Source organism: Puma concolor, chromosome B1, assembly GCF_028749965.1.
Source record: "Puma concolor isolate L17-30 chromosome B1, mPumCon1.1.hap2, whole genome shotgun sequence".
Taxonomy (NCBI): Eukaryota; Metazoa; Chordata; class Mammalia; order Carnivora; family Felidae; genus Puma; species Puma concolor.
This window is the reverse complement of record NC_141670.1, coordinates 28587833-28614420: the sequence shown is the minus strand read 5'-3', so window position 1 is coordinate 28614420 and position 26588 is coordinate 28587833. Positions and strand designations below refer to the sequence as shown.

General features: G+C 36.1%; 1 protein-coding gene and 1 long non-coding RNA gene across 5 annotated transcripts in view; one reads left to right on the top strand and one right to left on the bottom strand.

Moving 5' to 3' along the window:
- The window catches only part of GTF2E2 (general transcription factor IIE subunit 2), an 81578-nt gene that overhangs the window by 39491 nt on the left and 15499 nt on the right, over positions 1 to 26588 (top strand). For 3 of the 4 annotated variants that reach the window (XM_086703365.1, XM_025932908.2, XM_086703366.1), the window contains exons 4-6: positions 7468 to 7575; positions 9159 to 9341; positions 17054 to 17147. In XM_086703365.1, the coding sequence (XP_086559491.1) occupies positions 7468 to 7575; positions 9159 to 9341; positions 17054 to 17147 (385 nt within the window). Of the gene's footprint in view, positions 1 to 7467; positions 7576 to 9158; positions 9342 to 17053; positions 17148 to 22823; positions 22906 to 26588 lie in introns of all 4 variants that reach the window. The other variant, XM_086703367.1, reaches the window with a different exon arrangement.
- Positions 22709 to 24096, bottom strand: LOC147581531 (uncharacterized). The gene is made up of 2 exons (XR_015250006.1): positions 23919 to 24096; positions 22709 to 23451 (listed from the first exon to the last, which is right to left on the bottom strand). It is a non-coding gene; the product is annotated as an uncharacterized LOC147581531 (long non-coding RNA).

Below are 26588 nucleotides of genomic sequence, written 5' to 3'. Positions count from 1 at the left end.
ATTCATGATGAAAACTTATAACAAATTAGTAGTAGAAGCAAACTGCCTTAAACCTCTTACATACCTCATACCTCTTACCTCATACCTCTTACAAAGCCTCTGACAAAATTTAACACTGATTCATGATGAAAACTTATAACAAATTAGTAGTAGAAGCAAACTGCCTTAAACCAGTAGAAGAGCATTTTGTCAGTCATTGTACCCTGAAAGAACCCTTGAAATATTTTATCATTTTTAGGTCTTAGAGAATCTTGTAAAAATTGTTATATCTATAGTTCATGTTTATTATCTAATCAGTAAATTGTGGATATGATAAGTCAATAATAATTGTCAGTTTTCTGTTGAGTAGAGAATGTCAGTTTTCTGTCTTTGTATTTTGTCCTATTTTTTTAGCCTACTCTTTTCCTTTGTGTGGTTCCTCCTTCCCAGATAGGGTATCAGCTTTAATGTGAGTCAGTAGTATACATAAAATTCAGTTTTTTCTGTGATATTTTTTAAAGATTTTATTTTATTTTATTTTTAGAGAGAGTGAGCAAGCAGGGAGAGAGGGTGAGGCACAGAGTGGGGGAGAGAGAATCTTAAGCAGGCTCCAGTCCTGACGTAGGGCTCAGTCCCATGACCCTGGGATCATGACCTGAGCTGAAATGAAGAGTCAGACACTCAACCAACTGAACCACCCATGTTCCTCTAAAGATTTTAGTTTTAAGTAATCTTTGCACCCAATGAGGGGCTTGAAGTCACAACCCTGAGATCAAGATTTGTATGCTCCACAGACTGAGCCAGCCAGGGGCCCCAGCTACGATTTTTTTTTTTTTTAAACCTTATCTAAGTAGGCAACTTACTTGTTCTCAGATGAACAGAAGAGTCAGAGAAAGGGTCCTTCTTCCAGGTGTAGATTTGTGTTGAAAGGTAGGAAAAACATTGTTTAATTTTGTTTTCTTAGTTCTTCTGGGTGGTTTTCAGTAATGCTTGAGACTTGCTAATATCCTTCCTCATTCTCCAGACCAAACAGCATTACAGAATTTTCTTTTGTCACACGACTTTTCCAGAGATTCTGTTTTCCTTTGAAGTCTTATCACTTAAAGCATTGTTTTTGAGGCTTGCAGAAACTTGTTCAGCCAGTTCATAGGTTTAAATTTTTTTTTTTTTCCAACGTTTATTTATTTTTGGGACAGAGAGAAACAGAGCATGAACGGGGGAGGGGCAGAGAGAGAGGGAGACACAGAATCGGAAACAGGCTCCAGGCTCTGAGCCATCAGCCCAGAGCCTGACGCGGGGCTCGAACTCACGGACCGCGAGATCGTGACCTGGCTGAAGTCGGACGCTTAACCGACTGCGCCACCCAGGCGCCCCTGCCAGTTCATAGGTTTAAAAAAATGTCTGCTATGAAAACTGGCTTCTGCAGTCATTCTTCATTTTCAAAGCATTCAGTAAAGTACGACCTTTCAGCTGAAATTCACCTTTTAGCTTAAATATTCTTTCAAGGACTCCTCTGCTAAGCCACTGAATTTCTGTACATAGATTTATGTGTTGAAGTGCACTAGTCTCTGCTTAATAAAGCAGATCATTTTTAAAGCATCATTTGGGACATTTTTCTTTTCAAGGGTTTTTGATTCCAGTACCTCTCTGAAGAAATAGTGTTTTGTGACGACATCAGAATATTTGTTTTTTCACAAGAGTTAAAACCTTGTATTGAGCCAACCATTGATGGGGCACATCAGTGAAGATAACAGAGCAGTTACTCTAAGAGAGACCTTTGTTTCCAGATGTGAAGGCACTACATCAAGTATATCCTGCTCTTCGCTTTGTCGTGGCAGTTCTTTGTGGCAGAGGAGTTTTTCTTGAAATTTGTCATTTAAAGATTCTGCACAAACTACATTTATTAGTGAAAAATGATGAATAGTGAATAGTGAATAAATTACTACATTTATTAGTGAAACCTGTTGATTTGTCAACTTGCATAGACAAGCTGTTGTTAGTTTGTTAAATTTGTGCAGCACTATGTGATGTGTCCTCAGTTTGTCGACTTACCTTATACTTTTTGGTACTTTTCAATTTCTCATGCCGTGCATTTTACTATCATTTGACATGTTGTCATTATTAGGTTCCTACCAACTGTGATTTCCCTCCTCTAAGTCCCCGTCCCCTCTGTTCTGGGCAGTAAGTTCTATTACCAATAACTTGTTTCCTGAGCTTTTTCACTGAATGTGACTTTTTTTTTTTTTTTTTTAACAAAAGCTTACCTCTGTTTTGTTTTGAGATTCCAGTAGCTATTTAAAATATTAAGTACATCGACTGTGTCCAGTGTCTGTGGCTTATAGTTAAGAATCTTTTCAGTTTTGCCGGAGCCATTACATATTGTTTGCTACAGACAGTGTACAATGAAATAAGACACCTTGGGTTACCAGCCCATCTAAAATTGGCGAGTAGCTTTTCATTAGAATGGTAGGCCTCTTTTTTTTTTTTTTTTTTTTTTTTTAGATTTTATTTTTAAGCACTCTGTACCTAATATGGGGTCCTAACAACCCCGAGATCCAGTCGCATGCTGCCTGAGTCAGCTGGGTGACCCTAGTTATTTTTAAGTTTTTATTTTAATCCTAGTGTAGTTAACATACAATGTTCTATTTGTTTCAGGTGTACAATAAAGTGATTCAACAGGGGATTATAGTTTTTGATTACTAACCTTATTAGAATTGTTTGTGGTACTGGGCTTTGAATCCTCTCTGTCACTTAATCTCATCTTTTTTTTTTTTTTTTTTTTTAATTTAAAAAAAAATTTTTTTTTTTCAACGTTTATTTATTTTTGGGACAGCGAGAGACAGAGCATGAACGGGGGAGGGGCAGAGAGGGAGACACAGAATCGGAAACAGGCTCCAGGCTCTGAGCCATCAGCCCAGAGCCCGATGCGGGGCTCGAACTCCCGGACCGCGAGATCGTGACCTGGCTGAAGTCGGACGCTTAACCGACTGCGCCACCCAGGCGCCCCTCACTTAATCTCATCTTAAAAAATCATTGCACTGGACTGTCAGACATGTTTATAAAACAAATGCTAACAAATTATCAAACCACAGGGATTTATTAAATGAGAATATTTCAAAAAATAAACACTTCACAATGTATTTTACTTTCTTTTTACTATGTGATCTGTGTTTTACAACATTTACAACAGCAAAGCAGCCTGGGGCAGGTGAGTCCTGGTATGTACAAATTCCTTGTTCAGAATGAATATTTCCCTCAGATTTCCTTTTTGCCACCAGAGCTTGTGAACTCCCATGAGTGAGTTGGCGCTGTATAGTGGGAGGTTAGGGGAGGTAATTTGGAAGGGAATTGCTGACATTGTCAGCCTACTGTGCTCCCGTTTGTGCAATATAGAGCTTACCAATTATCAGTGGCTTCTCTCTATTTCATTGGAAACTGGTAATGGGCTTGTCCAAGTGAACATAGCCCTACTTGCCACGTGGTGCTAAAAGACCTGATGAAAACGTTGGCATGGCTGCTCAGTAGTTTGCCTGTTGCTGTGAGCCCTCAGGTTGCATGGTATGTGTGGTTGCAGAATTGATGTTTATTTTTTAGAATCACAGTTTCTCATGCTCCCCCTAGTGACATTTTATGGAACCCTAGGATTCTGTGGAATACTGGTCAAGCACCCTGTGATGAGATGGTATCTGTGAAAACCCAAATACTTAGGGTAAAACAGTGAATGGTTTTCTCCTGAGGTCAGAAAAAGATAAAAGGTACTGATTGTCACAACATCTGTTGGGTATTACACTGGAAGTCCCCCCTAGTGCAGTGAAGCAGGAAAAAAGAAGTAACAGATGTAAAAACTGTAAAGGAAGAAGTAGAACTGTAGATGACATGATTAAATACATAGGAAAGCCAAGAGACTATGCAAGCTGTTAGAATTAAGGTTGATAAAAATAAGGCCACTATAAAAAAAAGCCAATTTCTACGAAGTTGCAAGAAAAAAAATAGCGAAATAAAATACAAAATGCAATACACCAAAAATCATCTAGTGATCAGGAAGGAATTTAACAAAGGTGTGTAATTGTTCTTCACTGAAAACTAGCTTTAGAGTGTTACGTAGTCTCTCTATGCATCCTTCATTTTTTTTTTCATTTTTCTTAACTCCTGATCGAAGAGCAAGAAATAAGGAAGTAATTTTGAGTTTCTCAGGTTTATCTCTCTTGCTCTTTTTTTTTCCCCCTCATTTTGTTATAACAGGTTTTCACTTGATAATTTGACAGCTGTGTTTGGCTTCTCTGTTTACATAGTTCAGTGAAAATGGTTAGGCTTTCATACAATGAATATTACTTTCGTTTTTCAGCTTGTTCTGATTGTAAAAATCCCATATTTAAATTTAAATATAATAATAAAGATAGGGCTAGTGCTTTTTTATTTTTCTTGAGATGTATTCATTCTTTTCTGCTTAGATTTTAAGATTAACTTGGCCTTTGATAATTTTATATTTAACTCAATGGGGGGAAAGTTTTTAATGTGAAGAAAACTAAGGCAAATATGTTAGATTTAATCAGTGTTAATGGAGGATACAGAATAACTATTTTGTTTATTTTTTACTTTCCCCCCTAAAGTTTATTTATATATATATATACACGTGTGTGTGTGTATATATATAGAGAGAGCATCTTCTCTCACACGCGCGAGCATCTTCTTGTGTGAGCAGGGAGGGGCAGAGAAAGAGGGAGAGAGAGATTCCCAAGCAGCCTTTGTGCTGTCAGCACAGAGCCTGATGGCTGGAGTCAATCCTGCAAACTGTGACATCATGACCTGAGCTGAAATTAAGAGCAGGATGCTCAACCAACTGAGCCATCCAGGCGCCCCTGGATACTTGGTTTTAATTGATGTATAGCTATAAATACTTCAAGATTTATAGATTTAAAGGGGAGAAAGTATAGGTATTCGTTTTCTATTGCTGCTGTAACAAACTACCACAAACTTAGTGGCTTAAAAAAGCACAAATTTATTATTTTACGGTTTTTGAAGTCAGAAGTCCAAAATCCATCTCACTGGGCTGAAGTCTGGGTGTAGGCAGGGCTGGTTCTTTCAGGGGGCTCTCTGAGGGAACTTCTTGTTTTTTCTTTAAAAAAAAAATTTTTTTTTTAACATGTATTTATTTTTTGAGAGGGTGTGAGCAGGGCAGGGACAGAGAGAGAGGGAGACACACAGAATATGAAGCAGGCTCCAGGCTCTGGGCTCAGACTCATGAACTGTGAGATCATGACCTGAGCTGAAGTCGGATGCTCAACCCACTGAGCCATCCAAGTGCCCCTGTTTTCTTTTTTGACTTCTAGAGCCTGTCTGCATTTTGTCTGCATTTCATGATACCTGTCCTTTCTTGCATCACTCCGACCTCTTCCACTGTCCCATCACTGACTCTGAGGTCTCCCTTTTCCCCTTAGAAACACTTGTGATTATATTGGGCCCACCTGAATAATTCACAATAATCTCTCCATTTCAGGATCCTTAATTTAGTCACACCAGTGAAGTCCCTTGGGCCACATAAGGTAACATAGTCACAGGTTTCAGGGTTTGGGCATGGAAGTCTTTGGAGAGGTTGCAGTATTTGGGAGAGGGGATGCAAAATGTACTGACAACAGTACATAATTACAAAATTATGGTTTTAATTTTTTTAATCCATCACACCAGTTGTGAGTTTGGTTAGTAAATTTCCATCTGTCCTTATGCCAGTAAGTTCATGGCAAACATCAACAGGGTTTTTTTTTTTATTTAAAAAAAAAATTTTTTTTTTTTTTCAACGTTTATTTTTTTGGGGACAGAGAGAGACAGAGCATGAACGGGGGAGGGGCAGAGAGAGAGGGAGACACAGAATCGGAAACAGGCTCCAGGCTCCGAGCCATCAGCCCAGAGCCTGACGCAGGGCTCGAACTCACGGACCGCGAGATCGTGACCTGGCTGAAGTCGGACGCTTAACCAACTGCGCCACCCAGGCGCCCCATCAGGGTTTTTAATTTTTGCAATGAATTGATTTTTTGGGTGGGGGGAGAGAGAGTGTGTGAGCGGGGGAGAGGGGCTGAGGCGGGGGAGAGAGAGAATCTTAAGCAGGCTCTACACTTAGCACAGAGCTTGATAATGGGGCTGGATGTCACAACTGCGAAGATCATGACTTGAGCCACAATCAAGAGTCAGATGCTTAACTGAGACTCTCAGGCGCCCCTGTAATGAACTGATTTTAAATTCACAGGAGGGTTTTGTTTGGAGGACTTTAAAAAAGTTTTTTTTATTTTTTAATGTTGATATATTTTTTTGAGCACGTGCGAGCAGAGGAGGGGCAGAGAGGGAGACACAGAATCTGAAGCAGGTTCCAGGCTGTGAGCTGTCAGCACAAACTGACACGGGGCTCAAACTCATGAACTGTGAGATAATGGCCTGAGCTGAAGTTGGACGCTTAATTGACTGAGCCACCCAGGTGACCCTGCATGTTTTTATTCAATAATTTGTTCTGGACTGCTTTCCAAATTAGCACATAGAGAACATCTGCATTTTCTTTTTAAACATCTGTATAGTAGCATAGATGTTCTATAGTTTAATCAGTCTGGGTGATTTAATCAATTGCTGGCCACATATTGTTTATAATATTTTCCTTTTGCAACCAGAGCTGCAGTGACTGTGTCACTTATTTTAAGTTGTGCTGTAAGGTAAATTCCTAGAAATGGATTGCTGTGTCAAAGCGTTTAAATGCATTTATATTGCCAAATTGTGTTCCCTAGGAGTTGTGTCAGTGTGCATTTTTACCAGCAGTGTGTGGGAAGGCCTGTTTCTTTACACCCTCATTGATGGAGTCATCAAATACGGATTTTTGATGAGGCACCTGGGTGACTCAGTTGGTTAAGCATCCGACTTCGGCTCAGGTCATGATGTCGTGGTTTGTGAGTTCGAGCCTCACATCAGGCTCTGTGCTGACAGCTCAGAGCCTGGACCCTGCTTCAGACTCTCTGTCTCCCTCTCTTTCTGCTCCTTCCCTGCTCACACTCTGTCTCTCTTTCAAAAATAAATAAACATTAAAAAAAAAAAAACCATAAAAAATATGGATTTTTGCCAGTGTAATGGTTATGAAATATTTTGGTGTAAGTTGAGTATCTTTTCATATATTTAAGGTTTTTTGCATTTCCTTTTCTGTGATTTATATGCTCCTGACTTTGGGTCATTTTCCTATTAGGTTTTTGGAGCTGTTAAAATATTAGGAAGATTAGCTCTTTGTGATAATGAGCTGAAAATATTTTTTCTCAGTTTATCATTTGATTTTTTAGAGCTGCAAATTTGAACTCAGTTCTGTTTGATTTTTATAGTCCATTCTGTTCATCACTATAATCGTGTTGCCTCAAATGATACATGTTCTACATTCCTGAAAGATTCCCTTACTTGTATCTATTACTTAATACATGTAGCATTTTAAAACTGTCTCCTAATAACAATGTTTTCCCTCAATAGACACGGCATCAGCGAGGAGATACACATCCTCTCACTTTAGAAGAAATTTTGGATGAAACACAACATTTAGATATAGGACTCAAGCAGAAACAATGGCTAATGACTGAGGTAAGACTAGGCTTAAAATAGCATTAAGAAAGTTGGTTACCATGAAATATTTGCTGTAACTAAGATTTTTAATATACTGAAATCTGATAATTTTTACTTAAAAGAATTGGCATAGGGTCTTTGTTTTTGTTTTTTTAAACATACACATTTTAAGGTGGTTTGATTTATTGGTTTTCTTAAGATCTTGTGTATCTATTTCAAAATGTCGAAGACTTTAGCATAAAAATTATAAAGAAGTCTGTCATTGTACCATTTCATTTAAGTTTTTCCAGAATAATTGCTTTTTTTAATTGCTAAATTTAGAATGTATTTTGTCAAATTGTATTGTTTTTATGTATGTTTTAGACATTTATACCATGAGGTAGTATAGGGATAATGAGATATTTGTTATGCTGTTACTACTATTATGACGTGATGGTGATATTATTGCCTCTAATAGATTACTTCAAAAACTAATCCTTAACATTGTGTATGTACACACATCATTGGAAGAAAAGAAACCCCACAATAATCAGTGACCATGCTAATTTAGAAATTAATAGCTTTTTAAAAATTCACACATTTCCCTCATTTCTACTTAAGTATGAAATGATAATTAAGAAGAATACTTTGTGTGACCAGTGCTGTATTCTAAAAATCAAATGTAAAGTTCCTAAAATATAACTTAATAATTTATTTTACTAAGCAAGATACTGTACTTGATTTTTATAAAATGAACAGTTAATCAGTAGCATTATAGCTCATTGTATCAGTGATGCACAAATAGTTGTAATCCACATTTAAATTCTGTTGCTTTACCCAATCTTGAAATTTCATGGACTACCAACATTAGTTTAAAATTATTACTACTTTTCTGTTCCCCCTCCTTTCTTCTTTGTTTCTTCTCTTTCTCCTTTCCAGGGTCAGGCTGGCAGCTGCAGAAGAAAATAAATAGGATAGCTCTTCTTTGAGGAGCTTTCCTTCTGATAGTAGCTATATAGCAGAACTAAGAATATAATTCATATTCAGTAATTCCTGCATTCCTACTCAGTTTCATTCTCAAGCTGCCATTATCGGTAGATTTCTTATATGCACAAGTCTGGTACTTTTCAGTTCCTTTCACACTTATAAGTACCATTTGATACCAGGTGGGGCAGACTATTGATAAAGTCCTCCGAGGGTTATGTTTCTTGCATAGTGCCAGTATGCGATAAACTGTACTTTGAGGGTGGGATGGGCAATACCCAGTTCACTTTGTCTATTAATGTTAACTGGTGTTTATTCTTTTTTTTTTTTTTTTTTATCTTCCAAGAGAATCTGGGTATAGTTTCTTCAAATCTGTTGTGATAAAATGGTTTTTCTCATTTAAATAATTGATGTAGATAATAAGTTTCTTTTATAAAAAGTGAGCAACATGCTGATCTCTACCTGTTGTTTTTGGATCCTGGATGTCCAGCATTTTAGATATGCTAGTTGATATTCACAAGATACTTTTAACATACAACTATATTGGGTTTGATGTTTTTAAAATAATTAATAGAATTTAAGAATGTATATATGAGGTTTCCTTTTGTTAATATATCCAAATTCTGTCATCATTACAGGCATTAGTCAATAATCCGAAAATTGAAGTGATAGATGGGAAGTATGCCTTCAAGCCCAAATACAACTTGAAAGATAAGAAAGCCCTACTTAGGCTGTTAGATAAGCATGACCAGCGAGGCTTAGGAGGAATTCTTTTAGAAGACATAGAGGAAGGACTACCCAATTCCCAGAAAGCTATCAAGGTAACATTTCTTTTCTTTTTGTGCCTTAGTATAATTTGAATTAATAATATCTTGTTTTAAAAAACAGCAAGTGTTTTACAATTTTTATTTTTAAATGTTTATTTTTGAGAGAGGGTGAGAGGGTGCACGTGTGTGCATGAGCCGGGGAGGGGCAGAGAGAGAGGAAGAGGGAGAGAGAATCCCAAGCAGGGTCTGCACTGTCAGTGTAGGGTCCGATGCAGGGCTTGAACTCACGAACTATGAGATCATGACCTGAGCCAAGGTTAAGAGTCAGATGTTTAATGGACTGAGCCACCCAGGTGCCCTGGTGATGAGAACTTGTACAATTTACTCTCTTAGTAGCTTTTAAATAAACAATACGGTTTTATTAACTGTACTTAGTGTGCTATATATTACATCCCCATGACTTTTTTACTTATTTATTTTATAACTGATAGTGTATACTTTTTGACTCCTTCATACATCCATCTCCCATCTGCTGTGTCTGACAACCACTAATCTGTTTTCTATTGATGAGCCTTTTTTTTTTTTTAGATTCCACATAAAGGTGAGATCATACATTTGTCTTTTTCTGACTTATTTCACTTAGCATAATGGCCTCAAGGTCCATCTATTTTTTTGCATATGGCAAGGTTTCACTCTTTTATGGCTAGATAATATTTCAGGTGTGTGTGTGTGTGTGTGTGTGTGTGTGTGTGTGTGTGTGTATCAGATTTTCTTTATCCACGTATCCATCAATGGATACTTAGGTTGTTTCTGTATCTTGGCTATTGTGAACAATGGTGCTGTGTGCAAGGGAGTGCATGTATCCTTTTCAGTTAGCGTTTTTGGTTTCATTGGATAAGTACCAGAACTGGATTACTGAAGTATAGGGTTGTTCTATTTTCAATTGCACCAATTTACATTCACACCAACAGTGCATGAGAGTTCCCTTTTCTCCACATCTTCTCCAACAGTGATACCTTGTCTTTATAATAATGGCTTTTATTAACAGGTGTGAGATGATACCTCATTGTGGTTTAGCATTTCCCTGATGATGTTGATTGTGTTGGTTGTCATTTGTAGATCTTCTTTGGAAACATGTATTTGTGATCCTCTTCCAATTTTTAAATTAGACTGTTTTTTTGGTGTCAGGTTCCATGAGTTCTTTACATATTTGTGATTTTTTTTTTTTTTAATGTTTATTTATTTCTGAGACAGAGCATGAGTGGGGAGGGGCAGAGAGAGAGGGAGACACAGAATCCGAAGCAGGCTCCAGACTCTAGGCTCTCAGCTGTCAGCACAGAGCCCGACACGGGGCTCGAACTCACAGACCATGAGATCATGACCTGAACAGAAGTCAGTTGCTCAACCGACTGAGCCACCTAGGTGCCCCTACATATTTTTGTGATCTTAACCCCTAATCAGATACATGATTTGCAAATATTTTCTCCCATTCAGTAAGTTGCCTTTCCATTTTATTGGTTTCATTTGCTGTGCAGAAGCTTTTTAGTTTGATGCAGTGCCACTTTTTTGCTTTTGTTTTTGCTTTTGATGTCAAGTCTGACAAATCATCTCCAAAGCTGATATCAGGAAACTTATCCACCTGTGTTTTCTTCTTCGTCTTTTATCGTTTCAGGTCTTATATTCAGGTTGTTAATTCATTTTAAGTTAATTTTTGTTAATGGTGTAAGATAGTGGTCCAATTTCATTCTTTTGCATGTAGCTGCCCAGTTTTTCCAGCACCACTTATTAAAGAGACTGCCCTTTGTGCATTGTTATTCTTGGCTCATTTGTCATAAATCTGTTGACCATATATGCATATGTGGGCTCTCTATTCTGTTTCATTGATCTGTGTAACACTTTTTTTTGTCAGTACTATACTCTTTTGATTACTGTAGCTTTGTAATATAGTGTGAAATCAAGAAGTGTGATACCTCTAGCTTTGTTCTTTCTCAAGATTACTTTGGCTATTCAGGATCTTTTGTGGTTCCATGTAAGTTTTAGGATTAGTTTATTCTTTTTGTATGGAAAATGCCATTGGAATTTTGATAGGGATTGCATTGAATCCATAGTTTGCTTTGGATAGTATGGCCATTTTAATAATGGTCCTCTTCCAATCCATGAGCATGGTGTATCTTTCCATTTATTTGTGTTGTCTTCAGTTTCTCTCATGAATGTCTCACACTTTGCAGTGTAGAGGTTTCTTACGTCCTTGGTTAACTTTATTCCTAGATGTTTTATTCTTTTTGATGCACTGGCAAATGGGGTTATTTTCTTAATTTCAGATAGTTTGTTATTAGTGTAGAGAAATGTAACTTATTTCTGTATATAGGTTTTGTATCCTGCGACTGTACTGTATTTATTCTAAAAGTTTGGTGAGTCTTTAGGGTTTTCTATATATGTCGTATTATCTGAAATTACTGACACTTTTTGTTCTTCTTTCCACTTTGGATGCCCTTAATTTCTTTTTCTTATTTAATTGCTCTGGCTAGCACCTCCAGTAATGTGTTGAATAAAAGTGACAGGAACAGGCATTCTTGTCTTGTTTCTGATTTTAGAGGAAAAGTTTTTGGTTTTTCACCAGTGAGTGTGATATTAACTGTGGAATTGTCTTAATATTATGGTAAGGTGTATTCCCTGTATACCCAGTTTGTTGATGGGTTTTTTTTTTTTTTTTTTTTTTTTTTATCGTGAGTGGATGTTGAATTTTGTCAAATGCTTTTTCTGCATTTATTGAGAGGTCATATGATTTTTCCAAGTTTCATGTTGTTAATGTGGTATATCACATTGTGTGATTTGTGCATTTGAACCTTGCGTCCCTGGAATAAATCCCATTTGATCATGGTATATAATCCTTTTAGTGTATTGTTGAATTCTATGTGCTAATACTGTGTTAGGATTTTTGTATCTGTATTCATCAGAGATGTTGGCCTATCAATTTTTTTCTTGTGGCATCTGTGTCTGGTTTTGATATCAGGTTAATGCTAGCCTCATAAAATGTGTTTGGAAGTATTCCCTTCCCCTATTTTGGAAGAGTTTAAGAAGGATCGATATTAATTCTTTTTTGAATGTTTGGTAGAATTCATCAATTAAGTTGCCTGGTCTTGGACTTTTTTTGTTGGGAGATTTTCTTTTTTTTGGATCACTGATTTTTTTTCAATATTTATTTTGAGAGAGAGAGAGAGTGTGTGAGCAGGAGAGGGAAACACAGAATCCAAAGCAGGCTCCAGGCTCCGAGCTGTCAGCACAGAGCCCAATGCAGGGCTCAAATTCACAAACCGTGAGATCACAGCCTGAGCTGAAGTCGGGTGCTCAGCCAACTGAGCCACCCAGGGGCCCCGAGATTTTTCTTATTTTTGGTGTAGGCATTTATAGCTTTGAATTTCCATCTTAGAACTGCTTTTGCTTTATCTCATAAGTTTTGGTGTGCTGTATTTCCATTTTCTTTTGTCTCAAAGTATTTTTAATTTCTCCTTTCATTTCTTTGTTGACCCATTAGTTGTATAGTAGTATATTGTTTAGCCTCCACATGTTCAATGTGTTTTTGCATTTTTCTTCTTATAACTGATTTCTGTTTCCATACTATTGTGGTCAGAAATGATACTTGAGGGGCACCTGGGTGTTCAGTAGGTTAAGTGTCCAGCTTCAGCTCAGGTCATAATCTCGTGGTTTGTGAGTTTGAGCCCCATGTTGGGCTCTGTACTGACAGCACAGAGCCTGGAGCCTGCTTCGGATTCTGTGTCTTCCTCTCTCTCTGCCCCTCCCCTGCTCACACTCTGTCTCTGTCTTTCTCAAAAGTAAACATTAAAAAAAAAGATGATATGCTTTAGGTATTCTTAAATTTATTGAGATTTGTTTTCTGTCTAACGTGCTATCTATTCTGGAGAATGTTCCATGTGCACTTGAAAAGAATGTGTATTTTGGGGGTGCCTGGGTGACTCAGTCGGTTAAGTGTCCGACTTTGGCCCAGGTCATGATCTCGCGGTTTGTGAGTTCGAGCCCCACGTTGGGCTCTGTGAGCCTGGAGCCTGCTTCAGATTCTGTGTCTCCTCCCCCTCTCTCTGCCCCTCCCATGCTCATACTCTGTCTCTCTCTGTCTCTCAATAATAAATGTTAAAAAAATTTTTTTTAAAAATGTATTTTGCTGTGTTTGGATGATATGTTTGGTATGTATCTGTTAATTCTGCTGTCCTGATGTATTAAGGCCAGTATTTCCTTACTGATTTTCTGTCTGGATGATCTATTCATTGATATAACTGGGGTATAAACTCTACTGTTACTTTATCACTGTCAACTTATTACTTTGTTAATATTTGTTTTATGTATTTTGGTGGCCCTATGTTGGGTACAAAGATATCCTGTTTTTGGATTGATCCCTTTATCATGATATAATGCTGTCTTTGACTCTGTTACAGACTTTTGTAGTCTGTTTTGTCTGATATAAGTATTGCCAAGTCAGCTTCCTTTTGGTTTCCATTTGCAGAGAATGTCTTTTTCATCTCACTTTGAGTCTCTGTGTGTCTTTAGATCTTAAGTGAGTCTCTTGTAGACAGCATATACCTGGGTCTTGTTTTCATCTTGTTTTGTTTTATCCTTTCAGCCACCCTATGTCTTTTGATTGGAGCATTCAGTCCATTTATATTTGAAGTAGTAATTGGTAGGTATGTACTCATTGCCATTTAATTTGTTGTTTTCTTTTTTGTTTTTGTTCTGTTTTTTCTTCTTTTTTGGCTTTCTTCCCTTGCGATCATACTTTTCCTTAGTGTTTTGTTTTCCTTTCTCTTTATTTTTTTAGTGTATCTCTTATAGGTATTTGGCTTGTGTTTATCATGAGGTTCATACATAGCATCCTATGTATATAGTGGTCTATTGATGTTGATGGTCGTGTAAATTCAGATATGTTCTAAAAGCCCTACATTTTTACTGCCCCACCCCCGTTTTGTTTTTCATGTCATATTTTATATCTTATTTTTTTGTGTTCTTCGACCAATTATTGTAGGTGTAGATGATTTTATTACTTTTGTCTTTTAACCATCACACTATATAGGTGATTGATCTACTACCTTCACTATATGTTTACCTTTACCACTAAAATGCCTTCTTTCATAATTTTCTTCTAGTTACAGTCTTTTCATTTATAGAAGTCCCTTTAACATTTCTTATAAGGTTGGTTGGTTGTTGAATTCCTTTAACTTTTGCTTGTACGGGAAACTCTTCTCTTTCCTTCACGTCTGAGTGATAATCTTGCTGGGTAGAGTAAGTTCTTGGTTTTAGGTTTTTACTGTCATTGCTTTGAATATGTTGTACCATTCTCTTCTGGCCTTTGAATTTTTGTCTGAAAAACCAACTTCTAGTCTTAGAGGGGTTCTGTAGGTTGTAAATAGTTGTTTTTGATTTTAAGAATCACTCTTCCTCTTGGGGTGCCTGGGTGGCTTAGTTGGTTAAGCATCTGACTCTTGATTTCAGCTCAGGTCATGATCTCATGGTTTGTGAGATCGAGCCCCGCTTTGGGTTTTATGCTGACAGTGCAGAGCCTGCTTGGGATTCTCTCTCTCTGCCCCTCCCCTGCTTATGCTCTCTCTCTCTCTCAAAATAAATAAACCTAAAAAAAAAAAAAATCAACTTTTTAAATTGTTGATAATTGTATTCTAGTGTATCTTGGCATAGCTCTTTTTTGGTATAGGTCTCTTTTGTTCATCTTATTGGGGACTTTCTGTATTGCCTGGACTTGGATGTCTGTTTCCTTTGCCAAGTCAGAGGAGTTTCCAGCCATTATTTTTTTAAGTAGGCTTCTTTCCTTTTTCTCTTCTCCTTCTGGGATCCCTATAATTTGAATATTAGTATGCTTGATGTTGTCCCAGAGGTCCCTTAAACTATCCTCATTTTTAAAAACTGTCTTTTTTCTTTTTGCTGTTCTGATTGGGTGATTTCCACTACCCTGTCTTACAAATCACTGATCCATTTTTTCTGTGTCATTTGATCTGCAGTTGATTCCCTGTACTGTAGTTTTCATTTCAGTTATTGTATTCTTCAGCTCTGATTTTTCAGCTTTTTACATTTTCTCTTTGTTGAAGTTCTCACCGTGTTCACCTGTTTTTCTCCTGAGTTTGGTGAGCATTTTTATGACCATTACTTTGAACTTTTTATCTGAACTATTTTTCAAAGTATTTTATGTCATGAATAATTTATATAAATAAGAATGAAAGGATGGTGAAAAACAACTTTACTGGAAATTTTTATAAGATTTTAACATAGCAAACTTCTGTATCAAGTGTATTTTGGCAAACACATCAGAAAGATGAAAGAATACTATTATACGTCTTTTTAGCAAAGTGAAATGGCAAAGGTTCATATCACATAGTATTGTACAGTGAATTCCTTCTTGTTGAAAAACTAACTGAAGGAAAATACCTTATATATTTAAGTCCTTAGCAATATGTCATTCAATCATTGATTCTTAAGCTTGAGGTGATTCATCTATGGTATTGTCGTCCAAAGACTTACAGGTTTAGATTTTATTTCTATAATGAATTTCACCATCATCAGAGTCTAGAGTGAGTGCTACTATCAGGCTTTCTGAATTCTTGTTCTCATTCATTAATAATGGTGAAGTATGTTCCGTCAGTTTTCTTGTCATTGCTCTAAGGAGCAGAAAATAAAAAATTGTGAACTGTCAAATATTTAATGAAAGCTAAAAGATAACAAAGACCACTCTGTAGTCTTTTATATCTTCTGAAAGATAATGCAATAGTTTGGGCAGTGCAATAACACAAATTGAATCACACTTCTAAGTGATAGAATTTCACTGTTTCACTATTATATTACACTTGTAGGTGATATAACCTTTCTTTCCTTTTTAAAAAAAACTTTTTACTCTTTATAATGTTTATTTATTTATTGAGAGGGGGAGAGAAAGCTGGCGGGGGGGGGGGGGGCGGGGAGAGAGAAACCCAAGCAGGCTCCATGCTGTCAGCAAAGAGCCCAATGTGGGGCTCAAAACCATGAACCATGAGATGATGAGCTGAAATCAAGAGTCAGACACTTAAACTGACTGAGCCAGCCAGGTGCCCCACAATTTTAGCTTTTTAAAGCATAATTGGAAATAATTGCTAATGGTAAATAAGTGGCAAAATATTTTAAAGTAGAGGGAAAGTAAGAACACTAAGATCACACAATTTTTCTTAGATTAATAAAAGGCTCCAATGGACCTACATTAAATTGCAACATAGGTTGGATTTTTTCAAAAATAAGTAAGGTTTCTTTCTGTACTTTGGAAATCTCTAAGAATAAAACTCTTGAAATATCAATACATAAAAGTAGTGAGAATTGCTCATTGAAAGAAATTTGAGAATTAAAATTGGGTATAGTAGACCCTAATGGTATACTGAAGGTTAAAAGAAATAGGAGTCCTGGGGCACCTGGGTGGCTCAGTCAGTTAAGTGTCCAACTCTTGGTTTTGGCTCAGGTCATGATCTCACGGTCATGGTTTCAAGCATTGCATTGGGGTGCATGCTGACAGCGCTGAGCCTGCTTAGGGTTCTCTCTCCTCTCTCTTTGCCCCTCCCTGGTGCACATGCGCTCGTGTTCTCTCTCTCTCTCTCTCTCTCTCTCTCTCTGTCAAATAGACTTACAAGGACTACTACTTTTTTTTTTTATTAAAAAAAATATTTTGTTGGGGGGAGGTAATTTGGAAGTTAACTGAAAAAAATTTTGTTTTTTTGTCTTTTAAGGCTTTGGGGGACCAGATACTATTTGTAAATCGTCCTGATAAAAAGAAAATTCTTTTCTTCAATGATAAGAGCTGTCAGTTTTCTGTGGATGAAGGTGAGCCTTTCTGTTTAGTTTTCAAATATTACAAATACAGGGTGACAAATTTATATTTATAATCCTATTATAGGTGTGCCTGGGTGGTTCAGTCAGTTAAGCGTCCTACTTCTGCTCAGGTCATGATCTCATTGTTCATGAGTTCGAGCCCCATGTCCGTCTCTGTGGTGAGAGCTCAGAGCCTGGAGCCTGTGATTCTGTGTCTCCTTCTCTCTCTGCCCTTCCCCCGCTCCTTGCTCTGTCTCTTTCTCAAAAGTAACATAATTCTATGTTAACAAATTTTGTAGTAGTGCTTTTTTAGCCTTATCTTTTAGAACACAACTAATCTTCTAACATATTGTTTCTGAGAATGCAGTTTGAAATATGGAATTTGAAAGATTTTAGGTTATTTGTACTTGTAATCATATAGTAGGTTAGATATTTTATGCTTATATATCAGCGGTACCAGTTTATTTCTTTATTTCTATTATTTTACAAATACTACATATCTTGATGTGAAAGCTTGATGCAGGATGGGAAAAAGAACAAAATTCTGTTGGTGACTAATATTAAGTAATTTATAAGTTGATTATCAGATTGGATAGGGAAGATGACTTTTTTCTCTGACTCTTGTAGAGTCAGATGCTAATAAGCTTATGGTGAATCTTATACTAAATGTGTGATGCCTGTGTTTGGGTTTTAATTAAAAATACTTCATTAATACTTGTCAGGTAAAATAGTTAAACAAGGGTTTAGTCATGGGAAATCTATACCTATACAAGTAGAAATTCTCACTTAAGGACACTGGGTGTCTCAGTCAGTTAAGCGACTGACTTCAGCTCAGGTCATAATCTCACAGTTTGTGATTTGGAGCCCCACGTTGGGCTCTGTGCTGACAGCTCAGAACCCGGAGCCTGCTTTGGATTCTGTGTCTCCTGTCTCTCTTTGACCCTCCCCTGCTTGTGCTCTGTTTCTCTCTCAAAAATAAATAAATAAAAATTCTCATTTAAACATGTGTGAGACTGTACTGTAAATTTGTATTAATTTTGAACTAAAAAGGCAAGAAAAGAATTAAACACCATTTTAATTATAAAATTTGAAAAGTAATACAAACTTACACCAAAATATCTTAACATTATAGAATTACATAAAATACAAAAGTAATATTAAATTCCAAATAGTGAAACTATTGTTATGCATGCCTGGTAGTCCTAGTGACTTTCGTTTATTGTATTAAATAAAAGAGTTTCTATTGAAGGAATAATTTTGTATAAAAATGCACATGTAATTCTTGTCCCTTTAGTAGCCCATACATGTCTTATGATTTTGCAATTTTTGCAATAGCTCTTAAGTTTTTCTTTTATTTGTTATCTGGCTGCAGATATTAGGCTTCTGGTGCTTGTAGATAGTTTAGTCAACCTGAAGTTACGCAGATGACCATGATTTATTTTAGGAAGTAGAATGTTGTGTTTTGTTGGAAAATCATGATTGAGAGTACCTTGTATATAGTTGGTTCTCAATAAATGTTTTTTACTGTAAATAAAAAATTTCAAAGCATTCCAGTTATTCTGTATTGCACTTTCTAATAAATAAAGTAAGCTTTCTGTATGTCAATAAGGTAGTAGTGACCTTCTATACACTGTAGTGATACTCATTTAAGAAAGTTTGGCTTAGCAGTTTTCGTATTGCTTGAGTTGCTTTTTGAAAACTTTTATACTTGTCATACTGATTTAACACTTTGAAAAAACATAGTGGTGGACTTGATCCTTAAGATATTTACAAGTTTAAAAAAAATAGCTGATTCCTTTATTCTTTGGCATAGCTAATCCATTTGAAAGCAATTTGCAGTATTAAAAAAAAATCACAAGTATCACGTGTTCCAATAGGAAGATCTTACAATGAAAAGCAGATACATTTTTCCTTTCACTAATTGGAGGCCCTTTCATTTGTGGCCATACTTAACTGGATTTACTTAAAATTTTTTTGTTTTTAGTGTTTGTTTATTTTTGAGAGACAGAGTGTGAGTCGGGGAGGAGCAGAGAGAGAGAGAGGGAGATACAGAATCTGAAGCAGGCTTCAGGCTCTGAGCTATCAGCACAGAGCCCAGTGAGGGGCTCGAACTCACAAACCGTGAGATTGTGACCTGAGCTGAAGTCGGACGCTTACCAACTGAGCCACCCAGGTGCCCCTAACTGGATTTATTTTAATTGAGTGGTTTTCCCCTTATAATATGCTTATATTTTTATTTCTTGATTTTTCAGCTTGAAGTATTATAATGACTTTTTCTTACCATGTTGCTGATTCCACCTGCTGTCTCTCTTCTTCACTTTCTAATATAGTATAGCACTAGTTTTAGTTCCCCCTACCATTTTTCTTGATACCTTTATCAATCAAAACATTCTCTGGGAATTTTTAGTATTAAGTCTGCTCTGCAGATGGCAGCATGGTGTAGCATATCTGTTGTGTTATGTAGATGTGTAATTTGAGGCAAATGTTGAGGTTGCAGTAGCTCACTAAGAATAGCATGGACCTCTAGGTTTTCTTGGTAAAATTTCATTGGAGAAATTTTAGGAGTATACTTAATTTCCGCTGTAATCCTCACACTAAACATTATACCAAGCCATTATTTTCTGTCCCCTGTTGCGATTTTTTGTGGATATCACTGTTTTAACTTTGCTCAGCCTTTTCCTGTTTGCGTTATCTTTTTCTAAAGTTCTATTCTTTAATATTATCCCTATTTTCATTTGCTGTTTTATATGGCCTTTGTTGGCTTAAACTCTTCCCATCTCCTTATTACTTGGTTTATAAGGACAAGATGAGGATTTTCACTTTTTTTACCCAGATTATAAAAGTAACCATATATGCTTGTTCGTAAAATCCTACACATTTAGAAGTAAGTTGTGTAAATTGTTTGATGTTTATTTTTCTAATTTTCTAATTTGCTTTTTCTCTGTTGGAGATATTCTATAATGCCATATGGCTATTTAGTGTTCCATTATATAAATGTACCTGATAAATGGATTTTTAAGTATTTAATAATGCTGCAGCAAATATTCTTACACACCTTACATGCTGGATATGTGTATGTATTTTTTATGTTATGAAATAGCTGTATATATCTGGAGATATTGGGAAGGTAAATTGACAGATTATGCATCTATTAAGATCTTTGTTGTTTCTGACTTAGTATATGTTGAAATATATTACTAGATTTCCTAATAGTGAACTGTCCTTACACTCCTAGAATAACCCTTTTTTTATGTTCTATATTTCTGGATTCTTTTCCTGTATATTAAGGATTTTTGCTTCAGTATTCAGTGTTCTCTTTTTTGTTTACTTTCTCAGGATTTGTTTTGGGTGTGATGCTGGATACATCCAAACAGAAGTACTGTTTTTCCTTCCTTCCATCATTCCTGTCCTTTTCCTTCCCTTTCCCATTCTTTCCTTGTGAGAATATTCAATTCCTTGAGGATTTGAACACGAAAACTCATGGATGCATGTGTCTGGCTGTGGCTGCTTTGACAGCATTCTTCATATCTTCTTTGGTTATGTCCTTCATAAAGTTTCCTACCTTGTGAATTTTTGGCAATCTGTTCTTTCCTAAAATCACTTTTAATTTTCAAATTTAATAGCATATGCTTTTGCAGAGTGTGGCCCTAGAACGTGTTTAATTTTTTTGTGTAATTTTCCCTTTTTATTGTTAACTTTTTGTATTTGGGCATTCTCCCTTATTTCTGTATTATGCTGTTGGTTTATCTATTTTACTTTTGTTGTTGTGTTTTTGTTTTAAGGGAACATACAATCAGATCACCTTTTACATACTAAATTTTGATTGACTACTTCATATGAGCAGTGACTGAGCAAACATTAAAATCTGCCATTGCCTTTTGGTTGTTAATTTTGCCAGTACTTCCTGTATGTTTTCCTGCAGAGTTTTTAGCTTATAAACATTCTTGACAATCCTAGTTTAAGGACTGTATCCATAAACATTATAAAGCATCCCCTCTTGGTTGTAGTTCATATTTTTTTTTACTTTAAAGTCTGACTTTATCTCATTATTCTTTTAATCCCTTGCCCTTTTTTTTTTGACTGATATATTTTTGCCCATTTTTTTGTACCCTGTCTTTTGTGTATATATTTCCTTTGTAGTTGACATACAGTCGGTTTTAACCTTTTGAAATGTCATTTTATATTTATTATCTTTAATATGTGATATATTCGCCCCATTATTTGTTTGGAAATTATATAATTTGGGGGGGGCTCTTTTGTGTATATAAAGTGATTTTCTTTATATCTCTAATTTGCTTAAACTTATTGGTATCATTTTATCAACTTCGTTCTTTTGTTTTTATTTTCTAATTGACACTTTTTGAAATTTTGGTAATGGTCTATTATAGTGTATTCATGAATTCATTTATTCAACAAATATTTACTGATGTCCTATTATATGCCACAGTCATTTTGTTAAATATAGGGATACAGTAGTGAACAAGGTAGACCATTCTCTGCCTTTGTGGAGTTTATATTCTAAAGGATAAAGTAGACAATACAAAAAATAAAAATGATTACAGATTGTATCAAATTCTAGGAAAGAGACAAATGTAGTATGTGCAAGCCAGTAAAGGCATGGGGGATAGAGCTCAGAGAAGACCGCCATGGATGGAGGAGCCATGGAATGAGGTGGAGCCAGCCTTGCAAAGTACCGGAATGGTGCCCATGTGTGTGCTGTTGTGGGGGAAGTGGGGTTCAAGCAGAGAATAGTGAAGGCAAAGGTTGTAGTAAAGACTTTGATTTTTTTCACAGACTAGTGGTTTTTTATCCTTTATTCATCAGATTCAGTGGGCCTTGAGTAACAAATACTTTGTAACATCTTCTTTGCTCTTATAAAATGAAATTTCAAGATGATACAACCTACTTTTAGACATAATTTCTTAGAAGTCAGTATAATACTGGGACACCTGGCTGGCTCAGTCGGTAGAGCATGTGACTCTTAACCTCAGGGTTGTGAGCCCCACATTGGGCATAGAGCTTCTTTAAAAAACAAAACAAAACAAAAAACTATAATACCCTAACTGTAACAGAAAGGAGAAATAAAAGGAATTGCTTTATATTTTATAAAAAATTTATTTCAATATTTTTAATATTTAATCTGTTCAAGCACATATTGGAATATAAAAAGAATATAAATAATATAGTTGTTGACCTTTATGTGTAGAGTCACTATGGGATGCGATGGCTACAGATGGACCAGTACAAATGTCATGATGCAGTAGCAACCTATATACCATGATCAGTGTTTTCCTTAAGCGGTAAAGAACTCTTGGCAAAGGTCTGCAAAATACAAAGTGAAGTTTTTCTGTGACTTGCAAAGGTTAATCATACTATATTCTCTGTATAATATATCTTGTATGTTGCTAGGAAATCATGTGTATATTAAACCACTATAAAAAGTACTTTATATATGTATATAGAATTTGGTTGTAGGCTCAGTTATCATAAACTGATGTTTTTCATTAATCTTTATCCTTTCAAAGAAGGATGGCTGGAGGAAGAAAGGTTTTTCAACAAGGGCAGTATTGATATTTGGAGCTGGGTGATCTTTTTTTTTTTTTGGTGTTAGAATTGTTATTCTGTATTGTAGATGTTTTGTAGAATCCCTGGCTGCTTTAGATGTCACTGCCATACCTTTCCTTACAGCGCGACGACTAAAAATGTACCCAGATATTCCCAAATGTTCCCCCAGGAGGCAAAACTACTTGTGTTGAGAATTCTGTTGAAGGTACAATTTATGTTTATAAAATAGACAACAGTTAATTAAGATACGTTGTCTTCAAGCTTCTTTTCATGAATTTTTTGATTCAGCACATTCACTGATACAACGGATGTCCAAGTGAATAAGGTATTCTGTTCGTGAGCTCACCTAAGACAGAGGGAAGATTGACATAGGAACTCATATAGTAGCTCTTGCATACTGTCATTGTGATGTTCATACAGTGGTGTAGAGACCCTGGGGGAATGTCATCCACAGGAACTTCAGAGGTGGGACAGTGTTCTTTTAGTTGAAATTGTCAGTATGGCATAAATCACTAATTAAAAAAAAAACTGAGTCTTTGCTAATGGTATAAACAGAGAATGCCTCCTGAAAGTTGATGCATATCGTAATATTTATCTTCCTTACTCTTTTTTCATATTTTACTCAAAATGGTTTGTACTGATTGTATTGATGAAGATTTTTGTTTTAACCCAGTAGGTGGCAGTCATGGGTAGAGATGAAATCTTGAATGATGACGCTTTCAGTCATGCTTAAGATTACCCTTCATTTTATCTGTAAATAGAAGCAAATGTCCTAAAATGAGATGTAGCAAACAAGTAAGGAGAGAGTTTATTTGTAGTAATTTAAAAAAATCAAATAGGTAAGTGAACACAGCGTAGCTGAACTTAGGTATATGTCTTATTTCACAAAAGTGTTTCCTTATATCAGGATCGTATTCATTTAGAGGCAGTATAAATGCAGTGGTTAAGAGGATGGTTTGAGTAGTTAACTGTTGGTTTATATCTTAGCTTTGCTCCTTGTTTGCTTAGACAAGATACTTCTGAGATTCCTTATCTATAAAGTAGGAGTAACGGTATCTGTCTTGTCCTTATGAGAATTAAATGAGTTAATATGAAAGTTCTTAGAGCTTGGAACAGAGCCTGGCGCATAGTAAGAATAGTAGTAACAGTAATATTAGCTATTATTAGTAGAATTAGAAATACCAAATAGTACCAAAATATTAGGTGTTTAAATCTTACCTGATTATTTATTCACATTTCCTTAGCTCTCTGGCTGATTGACTAAGTGGATCTGTAGTTTTGTGTTTTGTTACATAGCAGAGAGCCAGAGCCAGTTTAGCAGTCTGAAGCCACATTTGAGCTGATCTTTTGCGGAAACATAACGTTAATTGGTGTTCCTGGTGACAAGTCCAGTGACAACGCTGATTTTTCTTTCATTGCTGCTATTTTCTTTTCTACCTGGAAGCTTAAACAATTTAAACTTTATCCTTCCAATATAGGACTTCTCTCATAAACTCTCTTCCTAGAGCTCTGGTGCTGTTTTATTTAGTTCATTATTTTTTAATGGTTATATGATATTCCATTTTATGGATGTGCTTTAAAACAGTTTTTCCGGGGGCGCCTGGGTGGCGCAGTCGGTTAAGCGTCCGACTTCAGCCAGGTCACGATCTCGCGGTCCGTGAGTTCGAGCCCCGCGTCAGGCTCTGGGCTGATGGCTCGGAGCCTGGAGCCTGTTTCAGATTCTGTGTCTCCCTCTCTCTCTGCCCCTCCCCCGTTCATGCTCTGTCTCTCTCTGTCCCAAAAATAAATAAAAAACGTTGAAAAAAAAAATTAAAAAAAAAAATAAAACAGTTTTTCCGATGCTCCACAGATGGAAATTTAATTTTTGTTTTCCTATATGCTATTATAAATAATGCTTAATACTTACACATAAATATATGTGCACTTGCCTCATTATTTCCATATTGTAGTTTTCTTGAAACAGAATTGTGAGATCAGAAGGTAAGGGATATTTAAAAAATTTTCTTTTCCTTAAAAAAATTTTTTTTAATGTTTATTTATTTTTAAGAGAGAGAGAGAGAGAGACATGCAGAATCCAAAGCAGGCACTAGGCTCCAGGCTGACAGCACAGAGCCTGATGCAGAACTCTAACCCACCAACTGTGAGATCATGACCTGAGCCAAAGTCAGACACTCAACTGACTGAGCCACCCAGGCACCCCTAAAAAATTTTCAATACTTTGCCTAATGCCTTTTGTAAAGTTCGCACCAATATTTTGGGACCAAATTACCCCTTCACCTCAGTATATGGAAAAGTATCCATTTCTTTACCCTCACCAGTACCAGATGTTTTTAGTTGTCTTTGCCAGGCTCATAGAAAATAAAGATGATCTTGAATGTATTTTTCTTGCAATGACTTTATAAAATTAAGAAAAACAAGATTATTTCTCTTTGTACCTCTGTCAACTATACATTTTCTGTCCCCCCCCCCATACATTAAAATGTAATTAAATTTCGGATCCTGTGGAATCCTGCCTCTAAAATTTGGCCCTGCTTTCCAGTGTTCATCTTAAGTATTTGTGCAGCTGTGATACATTTATATAGTATATGTAATACTTAAATATTGCAACAGCAGTAAGCTAAGGAAAGGCAGGGATTAATGTAGAAATGTTTTATTGAAAAATAACAAAGATATTGAAGAGTTTTTTTATTCAGGGATTTTCCTCTGAAAATAGCTCAAGCATCACTTTTCTAGCAAAAGAAAGTAGTTAAATTTTGTTTTAATGTACTTTCAATTCCATTGTGCCATTAAAATTTATATTGTATATTCTTTTTGGTGGTACATTAATATATATATTAGCTTTCTAGACCATTGCTGTTCCTTGTAATAGGTATTATTACCTGTGTAATTGTGTCTGAAGAGGCCTGAAGTATATGAGCTCTGTACAAATCAAGGTAGAACATCACAGTAGTTAGTCTTTCAAAGAACTGAACCTTTACAATGCTGGTGACATAGATGCTTGGTAAAAAGTGAATTGACTGAAATTTACCATTGAGTAAAAGAGGTTTTTCTCATCTACACTTTTATTCTCTTTATCTTTTTTCTTCTACAAGAGAAAAGTATACAGTTTAATTGTTATGCATTTATATTCTGTAATACTTACTCTAAATAAATGAATACAATTTTTACACATTGGTAGCTAGAATTTAACAAGTTATGGGTTAAAATGCCTGAACTACTTTGTGGGTGGCATACTTCCTTCAGCAGTTGTGGTAAATTAGACATATAAAATTCTGGTTTGGTATAGATTTTAAAACAGTATTGTGTGCTTTCTTGGAATTAGAGTGATGTTTTTATTGCTGACTTGGAAGTCTGACCTGAAGCTGTTTTCTTTCACATAATCCTGTAGCGAGCACAGCTAGTTGCATTAATCACATTGTTCATTGCAGAAAAAGTGGATAGTTGGGGACTTCTGGCTTCCACTTAAAATGGAGAAAGCTGGTCAAAGCACTGTTCCACCCCTATAGCAATAATAATAAGCCCTAGACAACTGCAGATTTTTACCTGAATCCATCAGAGAGCTTAGGTTCCAGGGCAACCACTTAACCTGAAATCTAAGGAAAGATGGGCACCTCCAAGAAAAGAAGGGATGCAAACACTTGTTTACCTGAGACAGATACAGAATGAACACCAATCAGAAGAATTCAGTTAAACATTTTAATGAATTGCTGCTGGCTTAAATTGGACTGGTGGGAAGATGTAGAATCCTTGGGGGCTGTGAACGCATGGGAATTCACAGCTACTTGCAGGCTCTTTTCCACAGACTTCACTGGATGCTAACAGAAATGATCGAGCCTGGGGGGGTGGGGGGGGGGGGAGAACGACCGTAGATGCTTCAGGAAAGACATG